This window comes from Paramisgurnus dabryanus, chromosome 2 (assembly GCF_030506205.2).
Source record: "Paramisgurnus dabryanus chromosome 2, PD_genome_1.1, whole genome shotgun sequence".
NCBI classification, from domain to species: Eukaryota; Metazoa; Chordata; class Actinopteri; order Cypriniformes; family Cobitidae; genus Paramisgurnus; species Paramisgurnus dabryanus.
In genome coordinates, this window is record NC_133338.1 from 51,368,836 (window position 1) to 51,381,662 (window position 12,827).

Consider the following 12,827-nt stretch of genomic DNA (forward strand, 5'->3'; position numbering starts at 1 on the left):
ACCAGTGCAAAAAGTTAGTGTAGAGCCCTGCCGAAAAATAGTCCCCTTGGTTACATTTAATAGCAGGAAACTATTTTCGGGCCGTGTGTAATATAACTACGCCTGCTGCAGCCATGTTACATCAGCAAAGTCACTGATTATTACGCCAGTTTGAAAGTAAAGTTCCTAGCATATCTGCCTAGAAAATCACAACTTTTGATTTTCCGTCGGTCTTAGTACACAATGTAACTACAAAAGAGTCAAGTTTGAAATAGGAAAAATATCGAAACTCTTTGGTTATTTTTGAGCGCGATGGTAATGGTCTAATCAGATTCAATGGACTATGCAAAGCTATGCTAAAAGTGCTAGCGCCAGACCCTGAGATCGGCTGAATGGTTTCCAAAATTGTACGAATCAAATGTTTAACTCTAGGGGAGCTGGAAAATGAGCATATTTTCAAAAAAAGTGGAATGTCCCTTTAAATATTTAATAAAACATTAATTTTTTTAATTTATAGTTAAACTAAATTAGATGTGTCTGCATACAAACAAACATCTGCAAAAGTTAGAAAAGCTTTGGACGGATCCAGCGCAGTAAAACTGGATTAAAATGCCCCGCAGTTACAGTTCAACTTTAAAAAAATGAACCGGTTTGATTCAGTTCATAGCTGCTTTGGATTCACAAGAACCTATCCTATCTGAATGCCCCTCTGTCGGCTACATACTGAAGCATCACATGCAAATATTTCGAGAAGAAAGCCTCAGGGTAAACACTGGAGAAGTAAACGACTAGTTCAGATGATCACTAGAAAAGTTATAATTAACTGACAGGAATACTAAGCAACTCAACAGAATAGGAAGTGTTAATGCGTCTATTAAAAGAAGACTGGAGAGCCCCTGTAACTCAACAACAGTAGTAGCACTTACCCTTCTCTACTACACCCCTCCATTTTTTGGACCATTCATTTAGCTGCTGTGAATAACCTTTCTCAATCTTGGCTCGCTCCTGGAAGCATGTGATCATTTCGTTGCATAGCTTGTAGCCATCGTCGATGCGCTTAACAGTCCTCTTGTAGTTTCCCGGCTGGCCAAACACAGTCATATTAAAGAGTGTTAACCAAATGTTGCACACAGATTATTTATATTCCAGAAAATTTTGTAAATACATTATAAATGTTAGAAATGTATTGCTGAAACAAGCCAAAAAGACTGTAAATGAATTGCAGAGTAAGATTGTTAAATAGTTTTTCTGTGTTTAAGATTTTTGGGCGGGGCTAAAGCGGTGGCTCAATGATGCACTTGAGTCACCGTGCATGGCCCCGCCTCTAACACAATCACAAGCATCCATTTAGGTTGCAGCAATTTTTGAAAGTTAAAAGAGACGGCATGGTTTCGGCACCGACAGCGGACACGCCCCCATAGCTTGAGAGCAAAGAAAGCTGCCTATTTTTTCAAGAACTTGTTTTATTTACTTGCCGTTTTTTCCCAGCATTCAAATTTGGTTGGGTGGTTAATAACAATTTTTTCTGTGGTGTGACAAACTCTAGACTTTAAAAGCATTTTGAAGTTTCTTTCACTTTTAAAAGTAACACAACAACTATATCCCTGTCTAGGTGTTGTACAGCATGTAGTGTAAACAACTTGTGGATTTTAAAGGGTGTGATCTCAACAGCGTTAAAGCCGCTTGCTTACATTGAAGACAAGGTGTCATGGTGACTTGTCAATATTATGAAGAAATTTAAAATGCAATTACCGTAAACTACATTACTTGTTTTATAAGTTTCTGTTGCAATTACCTACATGAACTTTACTTTAACTTCATTATGCAAGATCCCTGTTAGCTTTCATTAAGACGAGTGTAAACTTGACCAAGTATGCTTGTATAGACAGTGTATTAAGAAATGTGTCACAACAAACCATGCCAGATGTGAATACCTTTTACAAAACTCACGAAAGCATCATACACAACATCTGATGTCCCAGCATGCAACCTACTTAGTTTTTGTGGGTGTTTGTGGTCAAAGTCATTTACCTCCCAGAAGCTGTCCCAGCTCCCGATGTCCTGCAGATCGCCATTGGACGACATTTTTGGGTCGCCTCCGCAGCACGGAATGATGGCGGCTGTCTGTCAAACTGAAAACAAGACGACACCAACATTTTTAAAAAGTCAAATACTCAAATCAGAATGCAGGCTCGCTGCGAATAAACTAGTTTATCCAGTCTTTGCTCTGCATGCACAAGCCCTCAAGTTTACTCCAAACAACTGAAACCAACTACAAATGCCATGGAAATCCCTCGAAATATATTCCATTAAGATTTTGCCAAAGCCTCGCCAACCACCTGTCACGTCCTAACACTCCATATCCTACACAGTTAAGAAGTCTGGCCAAGCACAGTAATCCAGTATTCCCATACAAAGTGGAAGAAAGACAATTGCCACCTGTCTCACCTCTGAATGCCTTTGCGTCTGCCTAGGGCAATCGAGGCGAGCTGAAGCTTCTTTACTTCGGTTTGGGTGGGGCTGAATTATCCTATTAAATGATGCTATCGTTACTCAGGACCTCCTACTGTACCCTTATCGCCCAACCAGAAACAGTCATACAAATAAATATATGACATGTAAATGTCTGGTGTCTATTGCTCACTGGTGCATGGGAAACTCTGCGACTCTTACATCATACCTGTCATCCTAAAATAACACGCTGAACATGCAAACCGTTACCAAAATTATTGCACGGTAGCCAAGCGGAATGATATGGAGGACACCCAACGAACCTTATAACCACTTTTCTCACACTTGTGTACATTTAGCACCACTCTCGGCCTTCGGTCCTAGGCGTATTGTTTGAACCAAGGTCGTATAGCTTCCTGAAACAGACAAAACAAACTGGAGGAAGGAGCCTTGCAAGAGCATCTGCTTCTAATTCAGGCCAAGCTAGTTATGCTAACGGAAAATTAGCATCTTTGGGCAGATGGGAGCCAACAAAGTTGATGAGTTTTTGCTTTGAATGCTTAAGTTTTAATGATTCAACATCAAACCACAGTTGGCAGCACGTTTGTATTGGTTGCCTTGCGTATAACCCCCGCTGCTCGTTGCCAATTACCTTTAAAACATGTGACTGCACATCCTTAAGCTTGGATTAAGTCCCCTGAACTTCCTCTTTGTGAGGTGAAGGCAGGGAGCAGTGGAAAGTCGGCTCCTGATGAAGGTATTTCCCACTAACATGCCAAAAAAAGAGCTGATGCAAAAAATCACTTAAACCTGCACTGCAATAACAAAGGCAACACTGCATACTGTGCAGTATGCACTAAACACTGCCTACTATGTATGCACTATACACTGCCTACTATGTTTTAATATGTGTGAATATAATTAACACATACGTTAACACATATGTGCATCACATCAATATGTACATGTTTAAATGTAAACAGACAGTTTTGCATTTTACCAACTACAAGGAAATGGAAAAAAGCGCACATTTTTCAAAAGAGCCGGGCACACCCATTCCCATGAAACATGTCACACTGCAAGTACAGCGTTGAGCAGCTGTGTCATGTTAAACTCCAGAAATAATCAAAGCCCCAGGGATCTGTCGAGCTGGAGGGAGAACACAGCACAATAGTAGACAACTATTTCAACAGCTGAGAGCAGATTAAACTTCTTTAACTGCTTTATCTGAGTGACTACATCCCTGCATTCACATATTAAATAGTAGCGCTGCACAATTTATCGTTCTAGCACAGACATCGCAATGTGCGCATCTGCAAGTCACATCGCAGAATGTGCAGAGCATTTGTTCAAAAGAAAAATACTTTGGATGCCTTTACCGGTGTTACACTTTACTGTTCCAAATGGGAGAGAAATCACAGCTTGAATAACAATTCACCTTGTGAAAAACATGGTGGTAGTACAAATTAATATGGTTCCAAATTTTCATAGTTTCATTATCATTTATTATCGTTTTATTAACATGGTAAGACAAAAGTTATGTAATATATCGCACGGGATTAGTATTATCTGGGGAATAATAATCAAACATGAAACGTTGGTTGCTTCATATCATTAGTGCTGGGAAAAGATTAATCGCGATTAATCACATACAAAATAAAAGTGATTTTTTTGCATAATATATGAGTGTGTGCTTTGTGTAATTATTATGTATATATAAATACACAAACATTCATGTATGTATTTAAGAAACATTTACATGTGTACAAATATATATATATATATATATATTTTATATATTCTATATTATAAAGAAATAAATAAAAATATATAAATAAAAAAAATCTGAAATGACTATGTATGTGTGTGTGGTTGAATATACATAATAATTACACTTAGTAGAACCTATGTTTGTCGTCAAGACTGACAGGACGCTAATATAAGTAGTACCTCTAACAGTTATACACTGTTATACACGCAGATAAATTCAACCCAAATCTTTAATATCATGATTATTACCATCGATTTGCATTAGTTTATTTCCAGCTGGTTAATTTTATACATGATTTATCCATATTTTATGTTAAAAACTAGAGAACGTGAACTATATGCAGCTGTCGGGTACGTTAACACATTTTACTAATCAAAATCTGAATTCAGTTTTTTATCATCACTGCAATACATCTTTTGTTATTTTGATTAGATGATTAGATGATCATTAAGGGCCCTATTTTAACGATCTAAGCGCATTGTCTAAAGCGCACAGCGCAACGTCTAAATGGGCATGTCCGAATCCACTTTTGCTAATTTAACGACGGGAAAAATGGTTTTTGCGCCGAGCGCATGGTCGAAAAGGGTAGGTCCTATTGTAATGGGAGTATTTTGGGCGTAACATGCAGTAAACCAATGAGAGTCACAGCTCTCATCCCCTTTAAAAGCCAGTTGCGCTGGCGTTATGTCTAATCCCTATTTAGATGACGGACTTTGTAAACTGAAAAACTAAGCGGAGGAAGAAGATCCCCAGTTTAAGATTAATGTTAAATAATTGTGTTGTTTTTCACTTGTATTAAAATTGTTATTTTTTTATTAAAACCTTTAAAACCCATTTTCTTTTAGTCATGGAAGTAAAAAGCAGGCTTGTAATTGCTTTAAATGTATGGCTATCCAATATCATCAAAAAATAATTTACAAGTATGTAAGATAAGGTTTGTACTCTAAAAATACTTTATTTGTAACAAACAGGAGATAAAGAATTTACAAACGGCTCTCCTCACGTTTCAGCACTTTGGACAGCGTTTTTTTTTAGCAAAGAGTTTTTTTAAGCATTACTTAAAAATGTTTCTCATCATACCATATCCACAGGTACAGAGTCATCATATACAATAAATCCGTGAGGTAGCATTAAAAAAAACATTTAAAAACAGACGCATTTGTTTAAAGCAAAGCATTTATTTACTTACCAGGCTGCAGGTGAAGCAGCTCTTTGCGCCTTCTAACGTCTCATAATTAGTCCTCATTTATGTCCAAGAGACTCAATAATAATATTTTACATTCAATCCTTTAATCCTTTATATTTGAAAGCATTTTTGTGCTGCTGCGCATTCATGTACCTTGTGATAAGCAAACCCGCGTTGTCCTCCCGTGTATAGGCGCATTTTACTAATGCGCTCTTTAAATAACATAAAACACATTGCGCCATTGACTTTAGACTTTAGACCAGGTTTTTGTTGGTCAATGGCGTAGTCTATTTTAGTTGCCTCAAAATAGCAACGCGCCAACAATGCGCCTGAACACACCTCGTTTTCAGACCAGAACGCCCATTGGCGCAAAAGGGGGCGCAAATGCATTTGCTATTTAAACAACGCGGCGCTAAACGTGAAAATTAGGGTGGAAACTAGCGAAAGACACTTGCGTCGCGCATTGCGCTGCATTGCGCCGGGTGTAAGATAGAGCCCTAAATGTTAAAACAGAAGCAAATAAAGTACAGGACTACATAATTTACATTTATGTCATTTGAATTTTACACAGAATTATTTACTTTAATACTATTAATATAAATGATATATTTTTATTTATACATTTATTTCATTTAGCACATTTTCATGGTTCACTACTGTTGTTTTAGTACTTGTGTAATACATTTCAGCACTGTTTCACTTTGAGTGTTATGTTTGTTTTTTTATCCATAATCCGTTTAAAAAAAAACAATCGGTCGATTAATCGGTTATCCGCAAGTAGGGACAAACTTAGTTATTGGTAAAATCCACTATCGGTCGACCTCTAGTAATACTAATCCTGTGCGAATAGGGCTTAATACTGCAATATGCACCGCAGCAAAATAAAATATTGCAATGCCGAGATATCGCATTGAATCAAACAGTCGACATAATCGTAACCAAATAATGAGATTCATTACTCGATAAATCGATCGATTCAGTGCTAGATTACTCGATTACAAAAAGAATCAATAGCTGCAGCCCTACACCGGAGTGCACATTAAATAGCGCAAGCTTAGTCAGATAGCGTCTACTTCAAAATGCAAAATATACGTTAGCAGCCAATGTTAATCGCTAAGAATTTGTGACAAATATTATGTTATTTTATGTTAAACTATGTGAGTGGCACTCTATAGTGCGACAGGGATTTAAGCAGTGTCCTGAGCCGCAGTGTCCTGAGCCGCAGCAAACCGCCGCCGTCATGCGCCACTGGTGTGTGTTCATTCATAGAAAATAATGTGTTCTGTTGTTTGATTCATGGCGCAACACGCCGCTGTTCATCTGGTGTGCGACCCCCTTAACGGCTCATATTACCCACAATTCATTGCGAGAGAAAAGTGTTTAGTGATACTTCACTAAATTGATAATTTAACTATTTAGTAAACATTACATAAGAAATAATGAATAAGGAAAAGGTGAAATGTACCTTTTTTGATGCTTGTATATTGTTAACAGGCAACATTTACATCCATTACATGTTAGTGTTTCCCATCACTTGCAAACATTACACGAGCAAAAACGTGTATACAGTACTTTCCCATAACAAAAAACTACATACTTTTACTACATAGTACAGGTACCTGTAGGTAAATTGGGATGCAGCGCGTGTCAAACCCCCTATTGTTTAGTGCGTGGCCAACAGAGCCTAGCGACGGGAAAACACAATGAGCAAGTTCACGGAGATCCTCGTGCTGTAAAACTGAAATACAAGCAGGGCGGAGTGTTGCCCCCTCTTCATTGTGCTATTGTACTGTACAGCAGAGCTTCTAGTATGGTCCAGAACATCGATGTGAAAGAGCTCAGCAGTCCCACGGAGATCCGAGCTAAAAACAAGCATGTCTGGGGAGAGGCGTGGCCATGGCGGCTGTAATTACATGGTTGTGTCAGCAAATCACTAGGAGTGAAGCAGCAGGGATCTCTTAGACCAATGCATGCGGAACAAGACATGTTCGACAGCCTGGGCCACAAACACCATCAACTATAGGAACATAAGAGCTTAGATCTAAACAGCTAGCTAGAATTTTACTTGGCAGACGATGCAAAACTAACCACCACAATTGCAGGGTGTTCTAGGTGGGTGCTAGGGCGTTACTATGCAGTTGCAAAGATGAATGGTCGATAATACATTGATATTTGGTTGCTAGACCATTGATATGAAGTTGCAGTGATGAGTGGTGGTAAATACATTGTTTTATAGTTGTAAAAACGTTGCTAAGGTGTTATAAGTGGCTGTCAATGAACTGCTATACAGTTGCTTAACCCTTAAAGGATTAACTTACCCAAATATTTACATTTGCACAAAGTTGTATAAAATGATCAGCCAGATGTATATTGATATGCATTTGAGTTAAAGCACAAGAAAGTCAGAAAGAAAGTGTGGCTTGCTGATTATTTTCCAGGTACCACAATTTGTACTTTTTTAATATTTAATACTAAAAACTAAAATTTGTCATAATATTAAATATTAAACAAGTAACAATATAAGAGTCATACTGCATTGCATTGATTTCAACCAACTGGACATTAATTCATGTCAGTTTGCATTCAGATTCAAGAAATGGATGTGAAGGTCAGTAGACAAATTAATAGTAATCCAGAAGACTGCAAGGGTGTGATCATAACTTATGTCAATAAATTCCAATCTTTTTGGTTTTCCGTGTCTCGTGACAAAATGTCAGTATATGTTTTTGATCATGAGACATGCAAGAACCAATGATATTCAAAGTTAAAGTCATATTTTCATAATCAATTAATCTGGCGATTATTTTCCGAATAATCTGACGGTTATTTTTGCGGTTAATCGATCAAATGGATAAAAACAAACATTTATTCAATTAGATTTTTCACTTATTATAGCTAAATAAATCTCTTAATTAGAGTATTTAGGTGTAAAGTGTATTTTAAGTGCAAAAGCCACGCACTGAGGATTATTAATATAATCTTTAATTTCATTTTAAGATGTAAATGAAAAGTTTGACCAGTTTTTAAATAGTAAAATATCTTTAAAATGTCAAAATATAAATGAATCAAATGTTTAGGAAATTTTGGCAGATTAATACACTCGTTTTGATCTTCAACTTTTGACCTAGATGGGTTTAAACATTATTTGTATTAACCAAACAAGAGGCACCTGATTTTATAAGCACGCAGCTTGCGCTGTATAAAGCAGAGAGTAGTGTGGGAGCATGTGACGTCAAAAAACAACTACAGTAATTTGGGATGCATAACGATCACTCACGATTAATCTATAGGAGAATAAAAGTTTTTGTTTACATCATATATGTGTTTGAACTGTGTATAATAACTTTGTATCAAAGTCAAAGTAAAGTACCTTTATTTGTATAGATAAATGCACACACACATGATGCATGTATATATTTAAGAAATATTTACAGTGTATATGAAATGTACATACATTTGTATATTTATGTATAATTTACATTATATATAAATACTTAATATATATATTTTTCTTAAAATTATACATGCATGTGTGCATATTTATATCTACATAATTATTATACATAGTTTACACACATATATGATTTAAACAAAGACTTTTTGTTCTGCTATAGATTCATCGTGATTAATTGTATTCATTCCTAACAGTAATCGATAATGACATCCGTTGACAACTATTTTTATCATCAATTATTATTAGGGGTGTGACGAGACACTTAATCCACGAGACGAGACGAGACACGAGATTGGGTTCACGAGAACGAGACGAGACGATATTTTTACACTTTTTAAGAAACCCTCGATGATAAAATAAATGAATAAGAAACTGAAATCATGTTATTTTTAAATGTTTTAACTAATCAAGGACTGCCCCTAACAATTATTTTACTAACTGATAATGAAGTAATTTGTTATTTTTGGGTAATAAAAATAGACCCAAGTGAGCAGTAGCCTTTAAAATTACATAATAACGAAGATGCAATAATAATTGGTTCAAATAAAGTATTAAAACCAAGTTACATTAAACAACATTACATTAACAAACACATTACATTTGTGGTCTATAAATAAATAGCATTATGTATATATTATAACAAATGCCTGCAGGGGGCGATAGTAGACTCGTCTCGGATGCTATCTTCACTTTCACTTTCACTTTAGACGGGAAAAAAACGCTTATTTTTTAGCCAAACAATGTTTTAATCCATTTGAATATTTAATATACGTCCATTTCTTTACAATAGAAATGAACATGCAGACATTAAATCATGTAAACTCTGTGATGGTTTAATCTGCTGAGACTTCACATCTGACACTGATCTACAGAAAAACACAACACGTCTCAGACTTCATACGAGCTCCCAAACGAACATTATTGGAAACCCAAACAAAAAAGCAAATGCAGTAAAAGACAGAATATAATGCATGCACTGTAAGAGGCTAATTATACCAACCACGCTTTAAACGCTTGGAAACGGCTTTTAATATTGCTAGGCAACCACCTAGTCAGCTGTCTTGTCAATCAAATATTGAAGCGTGCGCTCTTTTGCTGTTGACTGTCATATTAGCAGAAACTTTAAAAAGAGGATGCTTGCTCTGACCTTGTTTGAGGGTGAGAGGTGCACAAACACGCAGGAGAGAGTGAGCGAGTGGAGTCCGGTTCTTCAAAGCAACTGTAAACTTCCCTCACCACAACGTAAGGCCCGCATCTCCCCTCATTCGAGTGGACAATGGAAAGACGCGAATGACGTCGGGCGCTTCTCCGCTCTCAGCGTTCCTTCAAAGGCGCGTGCTGCGGCCGCCGGCAAAAACCGCAAGGCGCTCAGCGCGCATAAACAGCGCGCAAACGCTCCATGCCCATAGAATATCATTTAAAAAAGGCGCCTGCAACTGCCTTCTCCGGAGGTCGCATATGCAGGCTGCATACGTCATTAAGGTTTATTTCAGATCATTAACTGAGCATTACATTCGCAAGTCGTGATCATATTACAACAATTTGCGATTAACTAAATTATTAGTAAACTTTATAATTGTTAGTCTCTAAAAAGACAGTCTTTATGAAGTAAATGCAGTTTAAAAATGCGACCTCCGAAGGATGCAGCCTTTTTTTGAGAAACGGCCAGAATTTCACCTACACAAGAAATCTCGCGAGACACACTTAATCTCGCGATACACATTTAATCTCGCGAGATCTCGTCGCACGAGATCTCGTCACATCCCTAATTATTATCGATTAAGCCTAGTTGTTGCAGTTCTAAACACAACATAACATATAAATATGAAATTATTTGTGTTCAGCTGAGGAAAGAAAGTCATAGGCTACATCTGGAGTGCATTGGGTTAAAGGGTTTTTTTTTGCGGCTGGCTGTAATAGTGACGCTTTCCTTAACAAACTACTCTGGCTGTGACCTTTGAAACACTGTGAATAACAATGTGACACAGCCGTGTTAATAGACCTGGTCACAAAGAAATCTAGAGAACTAAGATAACAAACCAGTGTAAACAGGCAGAAACTTTGTGCAACAACAAAACCTGATTAAATTAACATCGCCCGTGACTAACAACAACAACAAAAACACCCAATTCTGCTGAGTTGTTGAGACTTACTTTACAATTTCCGTGTGCTGGAATGCTACCAAATCCCCGGGGTTATTTTGCTGAAAAGGCTTTGGTCTAAAATATACAATGCATTGATTGCACAGCCACAATGATTAAGATGTAAACTCTTTCCAAAATCCTGTAATATCAACCCAGTCAAAAACCAAACAGCAGCAGATGGCTGATCATGAAGGCTATTTGTAATCTGGTGCAACCGTTGACCGGGCAGCTCCTCGCCCCAGGAGAAAACAGATGCGCTCAACCTCCATCTGTATAAATCTCATGCAATTTCTTATACAAGTTGCTCAGAGACTAACAGTGTCAGAGGTCTTATGGGGGACTATGGCCCTGTTTTTGGAGAAGTTTACATTTCATAGGTCATTGACTCTGTTGGATGTTTTGCTTGCCTCTCTCAGGCTAAGTTACTACAAAACAGAGTATTCTAAGGTCACACAACAGGACAACAACAACATACAAAATTGTGTAAACACAACCCATTTGAATGACCATATAAAATCAAAAGATAAACCTGTACATTTTAAGAACAGAAATGCTAGAAAGTGACAAAAGTGTAAACTACTGCAAATTGAAGTGAAGAACAACTATGGTAAATCTTATTAACAAGTGATTTATTGGTGTTAATAAAATGTTTATATTCTGATTGGTTAATAGCCAAGTTTTATTTCAGATAGTCGAGATTAGTACTGTATCAGGAATAACTCACGATTAAAGGGTCGATTCATGCCTAACAACGCCTTTCGGCCGTTTCTTACCCCACAATACATCACGGTATTGTTGGGCGATACCTTATTTTTGAGATCGCCAGCCTGTGAGATCGGCGATACTCTATATTGGGGGACAGGGTAGTAGTTTACTCGTTTTTTTTATTTGTTCATTTTTTACTCATTTATGACAAGTCACTTGATTGGTGGACAAAAAATTAGCAAGGGCAACACTGGCTTCCATGTCGTTCCACCATACTGATAAACTATAATAGCAGAGAGGGGGACAAAAAGCACTAGCCTACCAACGCGTTTTCATTCAGAACATGTGAACTAGCTGAAACAGACAAGGAGATCAGCGAGTACATAACGGCTACCGTAGTTGCAACATGCATTTGGAAAAGCGAGGGGCTAGGGAGCACTATTCGTTTGAATGCAAAATACAATTTCACCACTAGATGGGGGTAAATCCTACTTATTGCACCTTTAATCTAAGTGTGTCATTAAAACCCAGGCACTCAAAAATTTCCTGCATGCCAGGGAGTGGGAACAACACTCGCTGGTTTTAATCCTCTGCGCGCTAACAACCTCACTACTGCAATGAAATGTCAGAGCCGCGCGTATTACAAGCTCGTGTGCAAGGAAGAGTCCGAATCATGCGCATTACAAGTTCAGGTGCTAGGAGGAGTACATGTTCATTTTTGCTTTTCAGTAGAGAGAAAGGTCAACGCCGTGATGAACTGGTTTTCTACTGATCACATATCTTCCCATGATAACAATTCGCAGGTCAGAGTTGACCATACTTTAACTTTGGTACGCAGCAAACTGAAAGTCAATCAAATGAAAAGTTTAGTGTGGCGCCACTTTAAGCAAGAATTCACGTTAAGTACATTCAACAGGACAATGAAGTATGTTGGCCAAGCCTTGGCACTTAGTCAGCAATGGAAACATATTCATCTGTGCCAGTGCTGTGTAACGCAGGCCCCCAGGAGCGGGTTAGTGTATGAAAGTACATTTGGAACAAATTAGAAGGGCATCTACACAGTCGTCAGATGTGGCTTTGCGAATACAGCCTGCGGCATGTGGCATTTATTTGTGCGACCCCCGACACATAAATCTG

General features: G+C 37.6%; 1 protein-coding gene across 6 annotated transcripts in view; it reads right to left on the minus strand.

Moving 5' to 3' along the window:
* pacsin3 (protein kinase C and casein kinase substrate in neurons 3) overlaps positions 1–12,827 on the minus strand; it is a 48,690-nt gene that overhangs the window by 22,617 nt on the left and 13,246 nt on the right. For 2 of the 6 annotated variants that reach the window (XM_065261588.2, XM_065261587.2), the window contains 2 exons: positions 2,011–2,111; positions 906–1,062 (listed from right to left, as the gene is read on the minus strand). In XM_065261588.2, the coding sequence (XP_065117660.1) occupies positions 906–1,062; positions 2,011–2,064 (211 nt within the window). In that variant the 5' untranslated portion in view covers positions 2,065–2,111. Of the gene's footprint in view, positions 1–905; positions 1,063–2,010; positions 2,112–2,318; positions 2,342–2,427; positions 2,478–7,006; positions 7,182–10,994; positions 11,199–12,827 lie in introns of those variants that run through there. The other 4 variants (XM_065261589.2, XM_065261592.2, XM_065261591.2 and 1 more) reach the window with 4 other exon arrangements.